At 38.6% G+C, this 21,432-nt stretch overlaps 1 protein-coding gene across 1 annotated transcript; it reads right to left on the bottom strand.

Moving 5' to 3' along the window:
• Positions 1 to 20,145: 20,145 nt before the first annotated feature.
• On the bottom strand, positions 20,146 to 21,305 carry LOC133801174 (uncharacterized). Its single transcript, XM_062239335.1, has 2 exons — positions 20,866 to 21,305; positions 20,146 to 20,769 (listed from the first exon to the last, which is right to left on the bottom strand). The coding sequence occupies exon 2, from the start codon at positions 20,765 to 20,767 to the stop codon at positions 20,429 to 20,431; it is 339 nt and encodes a 112-aa protein (XP_062095319.1). The 5' UTR covers positions 20,768 to 20,769; positions 20,866 to 21,305; the 3' UTR covers positions 20,146 to 20,428.
• Positions 21,306 to 21,432: the final 127 nt, after the last annotated feature.

The following is a 21,432-nucleotide window of genomic DNA, read 5'->3' as shown; positions in this document are numbered from 1 at the left end:
GGTAAAACAAGACTACATCCTCGAAAGATCGAACTCTCGACTCCTTGAATCCATTCACCATCGATACACAATCTACAAGCATCCACGAACCTTACCGCCACTAATAGCTATTTTCCTGCACATAAAACAAAAAGGAATGAGCCTAATGCCCAGCAAGGAAAATCTAGCACATACATCATGTACATAAATTTCATAATAATCATAAAGACATAACATAACACTTAATACATACACATACTATAATGGCCATTATTACTTGGGGTCCCATAGACTAAACAAGTCATATGCCCATGAGATTAGTGGGGTCCTACTAGCTAAGTAGGTCATATGCCCATAATCTATTTGGGGTCTTGTTAGTCAAATGGGTCATATGCCCAAGCCTACAAACATACATATCATAACACTTATCATAACATATTTCATAACATAAAGCATAAGATAACATAAACATGTAACATATAGATTCTATCCTATTTTCCTTACCAAAGTTACCGGGATAAGAGGACAGCGTTGGGACTTTTTGGAACACTCCTAAAACCATATATAACAGGGTGAGTCTAATGAAGAAAAAGAGATGAAATGAAAGGAATGGAAAGACTAAACCATTGAAAGTCACACTTACCAAAACTTATGTGCTCAAGAACTTAGATTCCCTAACCAAGATAAGAATGAGGTTAGAAGACTGAGTAGAAGACTAAGAGAAGGGAAACATAACATAAAACCAATGAACTAGAGTGTATTGAATACCTTGAGGACTTGTAGATCAATCTAACCCTCGAACCGAAATACTATGAAATCTTACTTCCCAAAGTGTTTGATAAGCTTAAGATGATTAACCTTATGATTTCCCCACCCAAGTGTTTAACTCTCACACTCTCCTAGCACTTGCAGCTTCTGAACTTAGAGTAAAAGGTGAATAATGGCTGGTTACTAGGTCCTATTTATAGAGTTTGGGAATGAAGGAATCTTAATTTTACTTGAATAAAAATAATAGCTTTTTAGGTGAAAATAATTTGAATAATCGTTCAGCAGAGGCTGAAGACTCGTTCAAAAGATGCTGGACTTATGAAGAAGTTGAATGGCTGAAAGGAAAAAGAATTCAAAAACATTTGAATTATGCTGAAGGAGGCGATATATCGCCCCTGTAGGCGATATATCGCCTGGGCCAGTATGCCCGAGGCGACCGTGCATCGTCTCGTGTTTTCCGTATCTACGTGTTGCGATATATCGCCCCTATAGCTGCGATATATCGGCACACGCTGATTAATTAAACACGAAATTACACATTTTTAGCTAAGTTTGAATGGAGTAAACAGCCTTGACTAAGCCCTCAACGTATTCAAAACTGCTGACTGACCCTATTGCATTCAAACTTTACTCCTTATTAAATTTAATCATCAAAATACTTAATCTTTAATCACCCATCCATAACATGTGCTTAAAATCCTATTGGTTCATATCTAAACCTTATAGTATAATAAATATTATTCTTAATATCAGTAATATAATCAAACCTTAGGTTAAAATTAATATTCTTAAACTACAGGTTAAACTTAGAAAGTCTATAAGTACTGCTATGAGTGTCCAAATAATTCCCGGTCTGAACCAAAAATCCACAGTTACAAAGATAACACTATACATACTATAATACTATTATCTAACTAGCTAAGTAAAGTTCTTGGACTCTACAATAATTCACCTCTAGGTTCAATCGAGCTACATCGAAACCTATCGAGGTCTGTCGAGACACATTTAAATTCAACATATATTTAAGCCTATCGAGGTCTATCGAGGGTTATCGAGGTACTAAAAACCAACAATTCTGAATTCTTTCAATTTCTATCAAGGCCTGTCGAGTCTTATCAATTTCTATCGAGGCCTTATTCATCGAGGCATGTTTATTTCTATTATGGGTCAAAAAACATGAAAAAATACCCACATCTCTTTATTTCCCAACCTCGATCTATCCGATGAACAAAAATTAACAAATAAACCAGCCACAAACACATGTTGCAGATTAAAAAATTAAATCCCTCACCTTCGCCGCTTTCTCGTTGTTTCTTCTTCGCTTGGTTCATTTTCTCGAGCTCACCTTCTCTGGTCATCAACTCCGAGAGCCAAAGATGCTTCGTCATGGTCATGGAAGACAATGCACAATCCATTCTCTCATTACCACCGACCCTCATAAAATCTAGGATGGTGGTTATCATTGTCATCCACTGCTCAACCTTCAGTGGGTCTGAGCTACCCTAAAAACCGAAGGGTGTTGTTTCCTGAACCTTTCATACAAGGGTTCTCATTTATCTCCCACTGCCTGGGGCTGTAGGTTCCCTGCTGGAACCTGTTGGTGTCTCAAGAGGCAAATTTCATCTTCCAACCTTTGAAGCCTGGCTTGCATATCAGCAATCACCTGCTGCCAGTTCTCTGGAGCTGGCGGTGGGGCTTGGCCCTAGTCATTCTCTTCCATGGGTTGTAGTTCTTGGCCAGCCAACTTTGAGGAAGCATACTGATAATTGTTCCACTATGCAGGGATCAATTCAGTCGTTAGGTAAGTAATAACTATACCTCTTGCCGCACGGTGGTCCAAGACCAAACAAACAGGTGTAATGCTAATAAGCATGCCAACACATAATATATTCAATCATGCTGCTAATAAGCACTTCCTGATATTCATCAGCATATAGCGATGCTAATAAGCATTTCTGGCATATATAAGCAATTAACAATGCAAATAAGCATATTCAAGATGTTGACTGGTTTTTTAGCCAACTGACGCGGAGTTAAATAATTAATTAGAGAGCTTTCAATTAGACAATCAATGAACAATAAATGAGCGAAGAACCTAGTAATAATAAGCAATAAATAATAGAGAACACCAAGATTTATAGAGGTTCGATCCCAAAGATTGGTAATGACCTACTTCCTCTTAGATTTGTAGTAATCTTTAAGGTTTACACAAGATCACAAGGGATTGCAAGTGGACTTCTATGTGTAAGAGACAATAAGTATGGCAGAATCACTGCTAAGTACCAAGGCATGCTGCTCGGTATGTTTCTGGTGCTCGTCGGTAGGCTATTTTTCTGAACCCCTTCCACTGTTGTAACGCCCTACTACCCAGGGACCGTTACGGTGTGCATTTTAAATAGTGCTAAACTCGCTAACTGACTCATTTGGCCATAATCATGTAACTAAATGTGATTAATGGTTTAGGGTTAAAGATTTTGGTGAAGATACAATGTTTCACTAAAAGGTTTACTATATACATTGGGATGCCAAAAATATAATTTAAAGGTTAATAACAACAAAAGATTTACAACCAGCTGACCTAAGCGGAAAAATAGGGTTTAATCCTAGTTCCACTTTAAACCCTCGGCCATGGCGGTCGAGCAGACACATATGTACACATCGTCACCTAAACTCTCCAATTCAAGGATGGTCCAGCTTTCTTTTGCCTTTACCTGCACCACATAGCACCCGTTAGTCGAAGCTCAACAAGAAAACTCAATATGCTCATGAACAGTAATAACATGTTACTAAATCATAATAGGCATGCCTAGCAATAATTGTTATATTATTTTATAATATAATGTAATATTATATTATAGGCTATTTAGGATTTTTACCCCCCGAACTATTACCACTACCGTATCGTGCCCCCTAATTTTTTCAGGCCGTTAAAAATTCCCCCCAAAATATTCACTGTAATGTAAAGAAGGACTTCCGTTAACTTTCAACACATGTGGCTAACAGAATGCTGGCGTGGCTCTTTACATGCTGATGTGTCTTGGCCACGTCAGCGTCATGTGTGTAATTTTAAATTAAATTTTTTTAAAATTTATTATCTTATTAAAAATTAATGAATTAAATATTAAAAAATAGAATTAATAAATTAAACCATTTTTTATACATTAAAAAAATAAAAACCATATTTAAAAACAATTAAATTAAATAGAATTCATTTATTTTTTTATTTTTTTCTCATTATTTAGTTTTAGTTATAAATGTGAAAATTAGATTTTAATTTTTTAATTGTTTTTTTAAATCTGGTTTTACATTTTAATTTTTTAATTCCCAATTTAGTGACTTTTGCGACTGTCACCTATCTGTTTTGGACTGAACGTCCTGAATGATTATTATGATCATTGTTGATATTATATCATGCTATATTGTGTTTTTCTTGTCGGGTCTTGGCTCATGGGTGCTATGTGGTGCAGGTAAAGGGAAAGAAAAGCTCACCCAGCCTTGAGTGGAGAGCTTAGGTGGTGATGTGTACATATGCGGTCGCTTAACCACCACGGCCAAGGATTTCTCAGAGGAACTAGGGGGTTTACCCTATTTTTGCCTCTTAGGTCGGCGGGGTTGTAAATTTGAAACAGTAGTGGCCATTTTGTATTATGAATGACTTGTAAATGTTTTGATGAGCTCATGAACCGTTTTAATAAAATATATCCTTTCCTTTTTATTGTTTTTCCACCTTAGCCTATTAATAACACTTAGAGCACGTTTTTTAACCAAATGACTCGGGTAGCGGGTTAAATTTCTGGTTCACCGATCACCGTAACTGTTCTAGGGTAACCAGGGCGTTACAGTTTCTTGGCTGGTTTTTAAGTGTTTTAGAGCCTTTGAAGCTCAAAGATTGAAGTAAGGATTTAATGAGTTTTGGAACTGGTTTTCTGTTGGGTTTTGTTGCTGGGAACATATTAGAGCTGTTGTGTTGATTTAATTGTGTTGTTGGGATGATTTTTGGTTAAATTGGATGGGATTTGGTTACTGAAATGGAGGTTTTTCTGGGTTTGAAGGGGTTGGGTCGGATCTGTTCTTGGTGTGCCACGACCCTCTAGAACAGATGGGAGCCAGGGAATGAGGGCGGGCTGCGGCGCGTGTCTGCTGGATTGGAGGCTGGGAGGGCCATAATTGATTTATTATGCCATTAATTGATTATGTACATGTTTATGTGAATTATATTATAATATGATGTTAAATGCATGCATGTGGGTCCACATTTCATTGTAGGGGCATTTTGGTAATTTGTCCTATTGAGGGCATAATTGTATATTTTCATGCATGTTGGCGAATCATTATTGAGGCCACATTATAATGTGGATTTTTTCAAGCCATTTGGCATGAGACGATCTTTGAGTGCAAGTTAGCAGTTTGGTCATAACGGGATTGAGTTTGGGGCTCGGGGTGAGTCTTGGGGTAATTTGGTGATTAGAACGTTGTCGGGAATTAAAGGGTAACGGGATATGGTTTATTGGTATTTGAAAATATTGGAAATAACGGGAATTGGAGGATGTTAATTATGATTAACGAGATAGGCGAGAAATGAAGATTTTGCCCTTGGAGGTTGTTTAGAGTTTTAATTAGGCTTAGAGGGAATAAGGTCTTTTCACCCTAAGATATATATCAGCCATTGAAGGCTATAGAACCTTGCCAAAACAGAGTCCCATTTTCTCTTCTCCCATACATCATTTCCTTCTCTTTTTCTTATGGATTTTTGAGCTTCTTTTGAGGATTCAAGCTAGGGAATCGGACCTTGAGGGCTTAGGATTGGGTTCCACCATTGAAGAGGGTTCTAAATTGAGCTTGAGGTAAGCTTCCAGCCATTAAAACTCTGGTTTGCTCTATTTTTCTATTGGATTTCAGCTTGGATTTCTAGAGTGGATAAGAGGAATTGATGGGAGTTTTTGGCTAGGGTTACTTGGGTTATGATGCCTAGGTCATGTGTAGATGGTTTTTGGGTTCAATTGGGGGTTTAAATGAGGTTTGGAAGTTGGTTTTCAAGTTGGAAATGGTGGTGTCGAAGGATGGGAAAACCAAGGTTGAAAACCCTGGTTGTAGCGCTACAACACCCATCAGTGGGCGCTACAGCGCTAGCCAGGAGGTAGCCTATTCTACCTATAGCTCCGGGGCGCTAGGGGGTAGCGCTACAGCGCTACCCTGCTTTTCCATATTTCTATTTTGGGCATTTTTGAGGGTTTTTGGCTTGGGGTTTCAACTTCTAAGGCTCAGGGTCAAATCTACTCACCATTTGGGTACAATTCGGGGTCCCGGGGGTGAGGTTTAGTTCAAGACCCTTTTATTGTTGATTTTCATTAATGGAGGTTATAATTGGTTATGACTAGGTAACCTCTAAGGAATCAAAAGGTCGATCGTTCTCAAGGGTCGTTCTTTTACTATTTCTCGCTCGAACCAGAGGTAAGAAAATTGCACCCCATATGTGACATGCATGGTTATTATTGAGGCATGTTGAGTGTTTAAATGTGGACATTGATTGCATATCAAATGCTTAGAAATCTTGCGTACTTGTGAATGGCACTGACTCATTAGTTAGAATTGGCAATGGTGTCGGTATTAACTGTGAAGCTGTGACTCATTAGTCAAGTTCGGCAGTAGTACTGAGCACTGGTCATATGGTATTGACTCATAAGTCAAGAATGATATTAGCGTGTTTAACGCAAGCCGAAAAGATTAGATCTAATCGACATCAACACTGAATGAATCATCATGAGCATTAATGCCTAACTGACCTCAAGTTTGATGAAAACTAAAAGCGGTTATCTAGCCTATGGCTAGTCACTTAGAGCTAGGGCCAGAAGGTCCAGGTGACTGCATCGTCACATGACTATGGGTGCTGAGCCCACGTTAGTGACTTACTCGTCAGTCACTCATTTGGTTTAAGCTAGTGACTTACTCATCAGTCATTCATCTGTTTAGCTAGTGACTTACTCATCAGTCACTCATCTGGTTTAAGCTAGTGACTTACTCATCAATCACTCATCTGTTTAAGCTAGTGACTTACTCATCAGTCACTCATCTGATTTACGTTAGTGACTTGCTCATCAGTCACTCATCTGATTAGGGCTATCAGCCCCATCATGGATAATAGAACCTCAAAGTGTTATTCACTCATCTGTTCAGGGCAATAAGTCCTGTATGATTATCACAACCATCATCTGAAATTATATACATGCAGTAATGAGTTTTCTTGCTGGGCTTTGGCTCACGGGTGCTATGTGGTGCAAATAAAGGGAAAGAAAAGCTCACCCAGCCTTGAGTGGGGAGCTTAGGTGGTGATGTATACATATGCGACCGCTTGACCACCACAGCCAAAGTGTTTCTCGAAGGAACTAGGGGGTTAACCCTATTTTTGCCGCTTAGGTCGGCGGGTTGTAATTTTACACTGTAATGACCATTTTGGATTGTAAATAACTTGTAAACGTTTTTATGGGCCCATGAACAGTTTTATGTTTTAAATAAAATATATCCTTTCCTTTTTTATTAGTTTTCCACCTTAGCCTGTTAATAACATCTAGATGCATGTTTATAACCAAAGAACTTGATTAGCGAGTTAAGCACGGTTCAAAGCTCACAGTAACGGTCTTGGAGTAACTAGTGCTTTACACTGGGCCTCTGGTTGGAGATGGGCCGCGACATAGGGGCATAGGGTCGCGACTCTTAAAGGGTTTTTGGACCCTTATAAGGTTTTGAGTGCGGGAACAAGTCTAAAGGGGCTTTACACTGGGCCTCTGGTTGGAGGCGGGCCACTACTCGGTTTGGTGGAACCCGAGCACCCGGAGGCTAGGACTTGGTCCGGAAGCCTTTAATCATTCGATATTAATAGAATCCTATTTAATGGTTGTGACTTAGGGTATCGCTAAGGGCTCGAAACCGGGATCATGCTCGGGGGTTGTTCCTATTTACGCTTGCTTAGACCTAAGGTAAGAAAACTGCACCCAAAACGTGTTGTATGTGATTAGAGCTTGGCCCGTTTGTTATATATTAATATGATTATGGCTTGGGCCCCTGGATTGGTTATGTTAGGCTATTTTTCTAAAAGCTTGTTGATAAATGCTTAAGTGCTTATATTTGTTACATGAGTTCCATGGTTATGGCATGTGGCCCCGTCATGTGAATATGTTTAGTGTTATAGAAATGGTTATCCAATGGGTTATATGATTAGCATGAATATGTACTTTTTGTTGGGATGTGCCTATCCACATCTGTTTCTTATAAGTAAGGTATATAATCCTGGATCAGGGCTTGACTTATGAGTCAAGGACGGCAATAGCGCACTGTGCGCTAGTCGCAAGGCATTGGCCTAAACCAGCAACGTACTATTACGTTGATCGACTCTAAGGTCGAAGATGAACCATAGGGGTTGGGCTAGTTCTATGGCTAGTGAGACAGAGCTAAGGGCGAGGCCCTAGGTGACTCAATGGTCACATAGCTAGGGCATACGCCTGAGAGTTGGAATGAAATCCAACTGAATAGGGCACGGCCCAGGTCGATCCAATGATTGTGTGTTTGAACTAAATGACATTGGCTATGAATTAATGTTGTTGATTATTGTTGAATGGTTATTTAAAGTTATACTCTGTTGTTATACGTTCTGTTTTCTCGCTGAGCCTCGGCTCATGGGTGCTTTGTAGTGCAAGTAAGGGAAAAGGAAAGCTTGATCAGCCATGAGTTGGAGAGCTTCGGTGGCGGTGTGTACATATGCGGCTGCTCGACCATCACGGCTGGGGTTATCTCAAAGGAACTAGGGTTACAGCCTTGTTTTGTCGCTTAGGCTGCCTGATGTAACTTTTGTTATGTGTTTACAATTTTTAACCGTTGAAATGTAATATTTTGGGATCCCATATTATGTAACACTTTTGGAATAAAAGTCAATGGTTCTTGACCAACAATTTTAACCCTAACCCTTGTCACTAACCTTAGTTACACGTTTTAAGTACACAGTGTAACAGTCTAACAGGCCTAACACAATGACTTGATTAGTAGGTCTAACACAATTTTAAGTACACGGTGTAAAGATCCTGGATTAGGAGGGCGTTACAAGTAACTTGTCGTATACCTTACAGGTATACGCTGACCAACCTGTCGGGGGGGGGGGGTTTCCCAATCTACTCCACGTGTTCAAGATTAGTGCCACGTCAGATATGCCAATTTTTTGTGGATAACATAAGAATTTATACATGTATAGCAATGCTAATAAACATGTTCTTTAATCTATGCCAGTATTAACAATGCTAATAACCATTTCTTGCCCTATATGCAATTAACAACGCTAATAAGAGTGTCCTGGCCTACATGTCCATATAGAAATGCTCATAAGCGGTTCCTTTGCATTCACAAGCAATAACAATGCTAATAACCATATCTTTATCGTTCATGCAACAGTCAAAGGCCATGCCCTATCAAAATAACTCCTGCTTCCTAATAAGGCAGGTAAGGCGTATGAATTTATTTAAACAGTTAAGCACTTAATCATATAAGTGGTTACCAAACCCTGAGTCGAGATTGTCTTTAGTGGCAAGTGTACATGCCCGACCAGTCTTCAGGAACCCTTAAACCTTGGCAGCTCTGATGCCAAGTTGTAACAACCTCCTAATCCAGGATTGTTACAATGTGTACTTTAAATAGTGTCAGACTTGCAAATCAAGTCTTTTGGTTATAAACGTGTAACTAAGGTTAGTGACAAGGGTTAGGGTTAAAATCTTTGGTCAAGAAGAACATTGACTTTTCATTTAAAGGTTTAGTACATACATGGGATCCCAAAATAATAAAAAATGGGTGTTTAAAAGGGTTATTATAGATCAAAAGTTACAACCAGTTGACCTAAGCAGCAAAATAAAGGATACAACCCTAGTTCCTCTAAGATATCCTCGGTTGTGGTGGTCGAGCAGCGGCATATGTACACACCGCCACCGAAGCTCTCCAACTCATGGTTGGTCTAGCTTTCCTTTCCCTTTACTTGCACCACATAGCACCTGTGAGCCAAGGCTCAGCAAGAAAACTTAAACATGTGCATGAACAGTACATACAGATCTCAGATGCATATCTAGCATGGCCAGCAGTAATAACCCACTCATGCATGGATACAATTACAAATAAATGATCATATGATCATTCTGGGGCCCACTGCCTTGATTAGATGATCATAGAGTCAATATGGGCCAGTTTCCCTAAATAGATGACCATAGAGTCATTCAGGAGTCGTATGCCCCAGCTATGTGACCATAGAGTCACTTGTGACCCTTTGCCCTAGCTCTGAGTAACTAGCCATAGAGCTAGCCAAACGCTTTGTCCTTTTCCAAGTGACCATAAGGTTGGTCAACATAATAGTACGTCCCTATTAGGCCTAAGCCTTCCAACTAGCGCACAACACGCTATTGCTGCCCTTGACTAATAAGTTAATGCTTTTCAATCAAATAATGCAAACAAGCATACATCATTTACAGTTATCTCAATATAGAGCATTCAATCACACTTAGTCAATTAATCATATACATAATCATAATCATAATCGTGTCCCTTCTCAGGGGCCCCAAGTCCTATTCATAAACATATTTAACAACCAGATAAGCAGATAATCAGGTACATATAAGCTTACTTCAGACAATAAAAGTATGCATACATATCAATCATATATCACAACCAATTAAATAAAAACATAGTAATAACCATGTTCCTTAATGGGGTCGAGCCCTTATTCAATCAGTTAATCACATCTAACACGTATTGGGTGTAGTTTTCTTACCTCAGGTCCAAGTGCAATGTATAATAAGAATGACCCTCGAGCACGATTGTAACGCCCTACTTCCTTAGAGTTGTTACTATGTGAGTTAAAAATGTGCCATTAGCTCGCTAATCGAGATTTTAGGTTAAAAGTGTGACTAAACTGAAATAAAACTCGTTTATTAACATTAATTATAAAATTTGGACCTTCATTGAAATCATAAAAAAGTTATATCGTTGGGATCCCAAAATATTGTTTAGAAAACATATTACAATTAAAAAATATAACTACGATCGACCTAAGCGACAAAGCAATTCATTACAGTACTTTTCCCAAAATAACCCTGGCCATAGCAGCCAGGTAGGCCGAACATGTACCCGTCGATCCACGCTCTCCATACTCATGGTTGGTCGACCTTCCCTTTTCCCTTACCTGCACCATAGAGCACCCGTGAGTCGAAGCCTAGCAAGAAAACTCAACAAATAACATATAACATAACATTCCATAGCATACAGCAAAACAACCAATGGGTTGAACACATAGCGGCCTACACCATCCCAGGCGCTTTACCAGGCCCTGGGTTCACGGTCTTCACCGAGCGGGTGGATTCAGCACCATAGGAGGGTCTTTCCCTAGTGGCTTGCGCTTAGAGTGCTTAACACCGATCCCTACCCTTTGCTGTACTTGGCTTCATGTCGTTCTCGGCCTTCGCCGTTCCCGGCCACTCATCGTTCACTCATAACATACATAACACAGCATAATAATCACAGATATACACACATATATTAAGCATAAACAATAGGGTCGCACCCTAAAACATAAACAATAGGGTCGTGCCCTGCTCTATGGGTACAACAGTTTTCTTACCTGTTTCCCGAGTTGATAACCCAATGCGATCCCACGCACAGTCCCCTAATCCAAGCCTCATTGAAAACCTTGTCACAATGCATTCATAATAACCATCCATCAAGTCTTAAACCAATAAATAACTTCATAATATTAATCTAGCCTCTGGGACCTTGGATTCTACTAAACCAGGTAGTAAAATCCTTCCTGAGCCTTAACATTCGAGTTCCCGAACTTAAAACCTCTATTTCCCCATTTTTTTCCTCCTTTTGAGCCACGACCCGCTACAAGTCAAACGGCAAAGCCCTCTCTGCTGGTGGACAATGGCCGCGACGCGCTATACCCTGCGTTGCGGCGCCTGGGTAGATTTCTGAGGCCTCAAGGCCTCCACGTTCTAACGGGCAGCAGTGCCTAATGAAAAGGACCGCGACTCGAGCCTCTAAAGCCAGAATTCCCCATGCATTTCACGAGCCAACCTCCCTGAAACTCACCAATTTCAAGCCTTAATCCTATAATTTAGCCTAGGTTTCATATCCAAACAACAGAACTAATATAAGCATCCAAAAATTCAACAAAAACCTCATCATAACCTAAGCTCAACACTTAAATTCAACCAAACTTGCACCTAGGCCCTCCTACAAAAAATTACAGCAAATTACTTAGAAAATTCAATACATAATTCTTACCTCTGTGATAGTTTTGGCCTGAGCAAATTCCCAAACACCTCAAGCCTCCAATCATTTAGTTCCTTAGTCTAAATCCTCAAAAATCCTTCAAGCCTTCAAACACCAAAAAAGGGAGAGAGAACCGAGAGATAGAGAGAGTAAGAGTTGAGATTGTTTTCTGTTTCCTTCCCTTTGTCTTTTCCCTCATTCCAGTGTTTTCTCAAAGCTAGTCAGGTGCCTAAATGATCAAGATACCTTTATGTCTATCCTCAATCCTTTAATGCCACCAAGGGCAATCCCGTCAATTGCCACATCCCGCTAAATCCTCGAGTGTTCCTATAAATCCTCATTTTAATCCCGACATGCCCAAATAATTGTTATATTACTACTTGTTACCCGGTAATTCCCGAACATATACTGTATTCCCAAAATACCTCTAGGATCCTCCCGAGTCGGGTATTCAACCTCGTTGTGACTATTTAGCTAAACTGCTCCCTAGGACCATCTCGGATCATGCATCACAAATATATCACCACACCCTCGTGGTTTCAATCACAATACACACATATATCACATTTATGCCCTCAACGAGATAACATCACAGATATACCCCTAATAACCAAATGGGGCCCACATGCATATTTAATTCACCTAAACATGCATTTCTAATCATATAATCATTTAATACACATATTAGCATAATTAAATCAATTATCCCCCCCCTCCCGACACGCTAATCAAGGCCATAAGCCTTATTAGCAAATTTGGGATGCTACAACGATCCCGATTCCGAGCTCCTAGCGATAACCTAGTCACAACCATAATATAGAATTCTGTCAATAATGAGTGAATAAAGGCTTTCGGACCGAGTGTAACGACCCAAAATCACTAATAGGGCTTAAGGGCCTTGATTGGTGTGCTGGGAGGGCATAACTAGATTATATGTGAATTAAATGATTAAAAACATGTTATATGATTATTTGAATATCTGTGATGCATGACTATGCGTATTAGTATGCATGTAGGCCCTGATTAGGTTAGAAGGGAATATTCGTAATTTTAGCCCGTTGAGGGCATAAATGTAAATAATTGTGATAAATTGTTGAGATGACATTATTATGTGGATATATTTGTAATCTGTGACTCGAGGCGATTCTAGTGAGCGGTTCAGCGAAAAAGTCACGGTGGGGATTTATACTCGGCTCAGGGCGAGCCTGGGGGTATTTCTGGGAATCTAGAGAATATATTGGAGTCTATTTTGATATTTAGGAATATGATTGGTGATTATTTGGGTGTCGGGAAGTAAACGGTAAATATTAGAGGCATTCGAGGAATTAGCGGGAATTGGGTGTAGTGACTAAAATGCCCTTAAGATGTGTAAAAGCTTAGATATAAGTGGGAGGGCAATATGGTCTTTTGGTGTTTAGAATCAAGTAAGTGCTGTTTTGGCTTTATTGCCTTAGTGGATTATGTAGAAAATTGTAGAAGCCTGAAGAAAAGAAAGAAAAGAAGGAAAAGGAAAGAAAGGAAAAGCACGGCAACTCTCTTGAACGGTTTGGGTTTTCTTCATCAATTTCTTCTGGAAATTTGGAGTTAAAAGTCAGAGGAGCTTTGGGCTAAGGCTGTGTACTTGGGATCTTGATCAGGTTGGGGAATTAGCTGAGGTTGTTCATCATTTGAGGTAATGTCTTGAGGTTAATATTCAGTTCCTAGTTTGGTATTGAATTGGTTTTTCTAAGCAGAGTTGTTGTGTGGGAATTCTAGGGAATTAAACCTAAGGGTTTGAGGAGGTGAAGGCTAAGAAAGTGTGGAAGACAACCTAGGCTGAGCTCGTCCATCAAAGGTAAGAAACTCTAGCTTTAGGCTTTGTGATTTCTGTTGTTTTACTGAGTTTTGAGCTCTAGGTTCAACCATGGTGGATTTTGAGTTTTGGGGTGCATGTGATTGAATTACTTGTGGTTAGGTTGTTTGGGATGAGTTGATGATGTTGGGAGGCTTGTTTTGAAGTTTGGTTGAGGTTTGATTGAGTTTTAGAAAGGTTTGACTCGAGGAAATTTGAAGAGGAGAAAACTGGGTAGTGCCTGGCCGTGACTAGTGTTGTAGCGCTAGGCTTAGGGCGCTACAGCGCTAGGCTTGGGCGTCTGGGGGCCTGAAGGCTCTGTTTGTAGCATTGTAGTGCCCACTTTAGGGCGCTGTAGCGCTACCCTGTTCCCAGAAATGGGTTTTTTGGTTATTTCATAGGGTTTTTGCTCGAGGGCTTGGGGTTTGATTCCACCACCTCGTTTGGTGAAATTAGGGCTTCCCGAGGGCTCGGGATTGGTCCCGAGGCTAGGTTTTTGGATTAAGGATTGGAGTTGGTTCTAACTTTTGATCGTGACTAGGTGTACGCTAGGGCTCAGGCGGGATCATGCTTGAGGATCAAATTGAACAAAGCTATCGAAACCTAAAGGTAAGAAAACTGTACCCGGTTATGTGTTTGTGATGGGACTAAGAGCCCCCTATATCTGTATGATGTCATAGATGGTATTATTCCATGGGACATGTGATAAACGACCTAAGGGTGTCGTAAATAATACTTGCGCACAAGGCGCGGCTTGGCCACAGGTAGCTGAGGACAGCTTGATATTCACTGAGCTCGGTTTAAGCGGGCCGGAGTCAGTGGGATAAATAGAGGGTGCGGCCTAAGGGCATTAACCCTGGTTATCATATGTGAATTGATTATTGATATGAAATGATGTACTTGGTATGTTGAATACTTGAATAACATGAATGTTTGGACTGTTGAGTACATGTTTATACTGTATGAGTTATCTGGTTGTTTGCTTGGTGATTATGCTCTGTTATTGTGTTTTCTTGCTGGGCCTTAGCTCATGGGTGCTTCGTGGTGCAGGTAAAGGCAAAGGTAAGTTGGACCAGTCCTGAGATGGAGAGATTCGGGGCCGAATGTACATAATCAGCTGATCGGCCGCCACAGCCGAGGAGTGGAACAGGACGAGAAAAGCCTAATTGTCTGTTTTGTCTTAGAGTGGCCAGTAACTGTATTTCAATCTCGAAGTTTTGTAAACTGTCTTATAACTTTACTACTTCTGGGATCCCATGTAAAAGAAAATGTTTGATTATAAGAAGTGTAACTTTTGAGACCAAAATCTTTTAACCCTTGTTCAACTGTAGTTTCAGTAACACGTTTCTAATTAAATGACTTGATTAGCAAGTCTTGCACCTTTATAAACATACAGTGTAACGATCTTGGCTATCCAGGGCGTTACACCGAGTCCTAGCCTCCGGGACGTCAAATTCTACTAAACCGGGTAGTAGAATCGATCTCGTGCCCTTAGGTGTGAGCTCCCGTCACTCAAGACTTTTCTTGGCCAATTCCGCCTATGCGCGCTGTGGTGCCCCCCAAAGGGTCGCAGCGTGCCTCAAGTCAGGGACTCTCAACCCCTACATTTCTTGGGGCATGCACCACGACTCGACCCTTAGGGTCACAATACGCCTACGCGAAACTTAACACCCAGGCCCCTGGGATCACATGGATTGTAGCACCCCAAGAATAGGTTCGCGGCGCGACCCTACAAACCCAGATTTCCCAGCTTTCTCCTCAGCCAAATCTTACCAAAACCATCCCAAATAATTCCTAGAACCATAATTCAATATCCAGAACAAAATCAACATATTCCTAGCAACAAAACCCAACCTTAAGTTCACCCAAAATCCTACCAAAACACAAAATCAATACCTAGAGCCACAAAGCTCAAGAACACTTAAGAACCAAATCGGAATTCAATAAAAACAGGGATTTGCAGCTTACCTCAACTGTGATTTCTATCCTTCTAGCTGTAGCAAATCCAATCTTAACTCAAGCCTTCAATTTCCCAAGTTTTTCTGCCTTTAATTCCCTCAGGTTTCCTCAAAAATCCAGCAACAAGAAGAGAGAGAGAGAGAGAGAGAGAGAGAAATAAGAACAAGTATGAGAGAGAGAAAGAGATGTTGAAAGTATTTTGTGTGTGTTTTGTGTGGTTTACTTAAGGTTCAAGTAACCTTAAGCAAATCTCAAGGCTCGGGGTACCAAAAACGTCCCCTAGGGTAAAATGATCAAAATTCCTATAATTCCCTTATAATCTCCATAACTTCGAATATATCCTTGAATATTTATTCTCATTACCCGATAATTCGCTAATGAGCTAAATACCCAAAATATCCCCTTGACTCACCCCGAGTCGGGTTATTGGTCCCATTGTGACTCTCCTACTAACTTGCTCCATAGGATCACCTCGTGCCGAGTAATCCAAATATATCACACATAATAATGTGGTCTTACACATATATCATATATGTGCACATATATTCCAAATATACCCGTAACAGGCCAAATTACAAAAATTGTCTTAATAAGAAACGGGCCCACATGCATATTTAATACACGTAAACATGCATATCTAGTCATACTGTAATTTAGCTCATGTAATCATATAATGATATACATATATATCACATAAACACATATTTCATTATTAAATCACATAATTTTTCATAATTTGTTATCATGGCCCCCTAATCAAGGCCCTAAGTTTTATTAGGTAATTTGAAACATTATAATAAGCTATAGCCATGTATCTGAAACATAGCTCTAAAGGGAAATTTGGGTATTTATCCATAATGCGGGTTCATATATAAAAAAAAATGTCACTCTATATTAATATTACAAAATAATGCTACTATTTGCTTTGTTTTCAAATGTACCCCTTTCATTTTTTTAGCCTCCATATCTCTTCTCTCTCTCTCTCTCTTCTCCCTCTCTCTCTTGGTTCACCCTTTGATTTTTTGGAGAGTAATGGTAGCCACCACCAAACCATTATCACCACCAAATTTCTTTGAAAAAAACATCCACAACTTTGGCATCATGCTCCGCTTTTTTCTTCTCTCTTAAAGTATCCATGGAGACTAAAAAAATATCCATGATAGTTTTTTTTTATGATTTCGAGCTTAAACTTACTAAAAGTTCAATTAAGATACCAATATATGCATTTTGAACAGATCTATGCATGATTTTTTGGTTTTTTTTTTTGGAATTTTTTCACAATTTTTTAGATATAAAATGTAAAAATTTGTAGAAAACACAATATACCTCGATGCCCAGCTCGATGGGTCGTTAAAAATCATGATTTTCATGAAAAAAAACCATCTGCCTCGACACACCTCGATGCCACCTCGACACACATCGACACTTTGATGGAACTCGATGCAATTCATAGAAAGAGCATAACTTTTCACTCGGGTGTCCGTTTGAGGTATTTTTTTTTAAATTTGGGTATTTTTTGTGATCTACACTTCTAAGATGTGTACACACACATTTGGGAAGTTCAAAGTTTAAAATCATACCAAACTTTGAAAATATAGGGGTATTGTTTTGAACTTTGGGGTGTTTTCAAGCTTTCAACTTCCCAAATGTGTGTGTACACATCTCAGATGTGTAGATCTCAAAAAATACCCAAATTAAAAAAAATCACCTCAAACGAAGACCAGAGTGAAAAGTTATGCACTTTCTATGAATTGTATTGAGTTCCATCAAGGTGTGACGAGGTGGCATCGAGGTGTGTCGAGGCAGATGATTTTTTTCATGAAAATCATGATTTTTAAGGGCCCATTGAGCTGGGCATCGAGGTATATCATGAAAATCATGATTTTCATGAAGAAAAAAAGTTATCTGCCTCAACACACATCGATGCCACCTCGACACACATCGGTGGAACTCGATGCAATTCATAGAAAGTGCATAACTTTTCACTCAGGTGTCCTTTTGAGGTGATTTTTTTTAATAGGGGTATTTTTTGTGATCTACACGTCTGAGATGTGTACACACACACTTGGGAAGTTCAAAGTTTAAAAACATACCCAAGTTTGAAAATATAGGGGTATTGTTTTGAACTTTGGGGTGTTTTCAAGCTTTCAACTTCACAAATGTGTGTGTACAAATCTCTGACGTGTGGATCTCAAAAAAATCATCTCAAACGAGTGAAAAGTTATGCACTTTCTATTAATTGCATCGAGTTTCATCGAGGTGTGTCGAGGCAGATGGTTTTTTTCATGAAAATCATGATTTTTAAGGGTCCATCGGGCTGGACATCAAGGTACATCGAGGAATACCAAGGTATATCGTGATTTCTGTAAATTTTTATATTTCAGATCTAAAAAAATTGTGAAAAACTTAAAAAAAAAAGCCAAAAAATCATGTCCACATCTATTCAAAATGCATATATTGGTGTCTTGATTGAACTTTTAGTAAGTTTAAGTTCGAAATCATAAAAAACTATCATGGGTATATTTTTTTTAGTATCCATGGATAACTTAAGAAATAAAAGAAATGGGGAGGAGAAAAGAGAGGGAAATGGAGGAGAAAAGAGAGACAGAGAGAGAAAAACTAAGAAAAAAATGGAGATGAGTTGGTGGTGATGGAGGTGTCGGCCATAGGGGAGAATGAAGAGAAGAGGGGGAGAAAGTGAGAAAGATAGAGAATACTTAATGACAAAAGTATGTTAGGGACATTTTTTAAACAAGAGAAATAATAACATAAAATAGTCATGTGAATATAGCTAGGGGTGTTCGAGGTGCGGTGGGTGCGGTTTTTCTCTAATTTGTTGGATCGCACCACATATGCGGTTTGAACAATTTTCTAAACCGCAACCCACACAGCATAGACCTCAAACCCTATAAACCGCATCGCAAAAATGCGGTGCGGTGCGGTGCGGTTTTGGCAGTTTATACCTGTCGCCAAATAATTTAACAATTAAATATTATAATTAAGAAAGATTCATAATAAATCTCATAACCATAAAGTGTTTAACAAAATAATTAAATGTGCAACAAGCTAATAAACTTTAAGCAAAACAATAAAAATATAACAAACTAATAACAAATAAAAAATGTAATTTAAAGTAAATATTATTTTAATTAATGAGGAATATCTTTAGATTGAAAAAGAATATGTGTTAGCATCCTATGAAATATTATATTTCTTTCTAGATATTGTATATATTATATTATACTATATAAATATTTATGCATGTAGTAAAATTGAAAAAAAATATAAAAAGTTAATATATATAATGACGCGGTGCAGTATGGTTTAAACAGCATTTATAAAATTTAAAACAGCAAACCGCATCGCACCGCGCAGTTTGGCAAAATTACAAACCGCAACTGCACCGCGAAAGGTTCTAAACCGCAAATTGTAGTGCGGTGTGGTGTGGGCGGTTTGTGCAGTGGGGCGGTTTTATCAAAACCCCTAAATATAGCATAACATATTTTGAGAAGTCGTAAGAAACTTTCTATTGTTTTTAGACTCTACTTCATATAAATATATATGTATGAATATTATTTAATTTTTTATATTTTAATAATTTTTTAAATTATTAGTAAAATTTACTAATGTAGTTAGCATTTCTCAATTAATCAAATGCCGTGGCAGTACAAAATTTTCTCTTGGGACTTGCTGTTTAAAGTATGATTTCGATACAACCTTGAGCCCATCAGTAACAATGTCATTTGGTGTGTCAGTTTGAAGCACAAATCAAGTGATTGAATCACATTTTTTCGAGATGAAAAAATCACATTTACATCTCTCGAATACAAATCTAGCCTATAGTCCAATGTAGCAATAAATAAAAAGCCACAACTATCGTCATAACAATGCTGTCCCTTCATATCAGTTGCCAAGTAAACCGTACATATGGTAGGAATAATGCTCTCAGAATCAGGTGGGATACACTATTAACAGATAGTAAAATCTTTCTATATAATAACGATGAGTGGTGATAATAACGTTTTCTGCTTGTACCATTTTCCAATGATTACCAGTTTTTCAATTCAATGACTATGCATGAACAGTAAATTTCCAACAGAGCTTGTAACCAATTAAGCTTACCAAACCTCTTTAATTGTTTCCAATACCTGTTTCCAATAAATTTAATAACTACATTTTGAATATTATATCAACCATTTCCGGGCAAAGCACAAATAGTGCTTAGTTTTTAAGCAATGGTTAAGAGCAAAAGCCTGGTATGTATTGTAAACTAGTCTTGAGATGAATTCTCAAGGTTTCAGACAAATTTGGAATTGGAATACAAGAGTTAAATAGAGTTACTTATTCTGAAGAACCAAATAGTTCAGAATTAACATCAAAACGATAAATAGAATCTACAACAGTTACAGTAATAATTCCCAATCCCAATCAAGTTATTGTAATATAGAATGTTGTTTCAATTCAAGAAAACATGTTTCTGAACTTGGGATCATAAGAAAGATCAGACAGACAGACTTTTTGAACTAAAAAAAACCTTATTATAAGGATAAACAAGAATAGAGGGACGAGAAGAAGAAGAAGATGACGATGAAGAAACTAGAAAACCTGTAAGACAGGCCTCTTTCCAAGCCTCTTAATCTCTTTGTCCATTTTCCCAGTAAGCATTAAACCAAACATCTTGTAATCACACAGAAGAGACCAAATTGGGTGCCCAAACGTGGCTGGAATATTTCCTTCGATGAAGAAATGGCTGTACCAAGCGCATCCATACCCAGATAATGGCACAAAGAGCAGAAACCACCAACTCAAAAACAAGGAACATAACAAGAAGAAGATACTAGTAGCGGTACCAATGAAATGCCAGCGCCTTGTTAAAGGTTTCGAGTGTTGGTTCACATAAAAAGCCCAGAACTCATCCATGTTCCTGAAATTCATATCTGATAAAAAGAAAAAGGAGAAATTTTTAACACTAAAACGTTAATTCTTTCTCTACCTTGTTCAGAACCCAAATCAAATAATTCTTCAACAAATACCAATCAAGTTCGCTACTTTGCTCAAAACCCAATTCAGAAACTTAAAACTTTTGGCTGCTGGAGTTGACCCAAATCAGAAATCTTATCCCTTATCTTGATGGAAGAGCTTCTGTCGATAGATAACCCCAAAATTGAATCTGGGTATTTGTTAATGATTGAGAAGATAAAGATTAGGAGGCAAATCAAGTTCTGTGTTTCACCGAAATCATCGTTGGGAGACTGATTCCAAAAACATCAGCTTTTGTAGTTGACCAAAAGCCAAAGAATCAAGCAAGAGAATCTTCTCTTCTTCTTCTTCTTCAAAAACAAAGGTGAGAATAGTTTTGGAATGTAGTGAGATGTTGTTTAGTTTGGATTGCTGACATATTTTGTTTGGGGGGTTTTGGACTATGAAAAGGTGAAGTGTAATTCTCTTTAGAATTGCGTGCTTGGAAATAGCCAAAGTAGGTTTGAGTCTAGTCCCCAATTGTTTTTCATCTCATCACATTGTCTTCACCAATTACATTAGCCAAATTAAAACCAACCAAGAACTTTTTGCTTCTTGTGGAAAAAAAAAAACTATGTTAC

The sequence above is a fragment of the Humulus lupulus genome, chromosome 9 (genome assembly GCF_963169125.1).
Source record: "Humulus lupulus chromosome 9, drHumLupu1.1, whole genome shotgun sequence".
NCBI classification, from domain to species: Eukaryota; Viridiplantae; Streptophyta; class Magnoliopsida; order Rosales; family Cannabaceae; genus Humulus; species Humulus lupulus.
Note: the sequence above shows the minus strand (reverse complement) of the source record. Positions and strands in the feature narration are given on the sequence as shown.

What these genes read in the sequence shown, in the direction of transcription:
- LOC133801174 (XM_062239335.1), bottom strand. Translation starts at nt 20,767, where the DNA reads ATGAATTTCAGGAACATGGATGAGTTCTGGGCTTTTTATGTGAACCAA.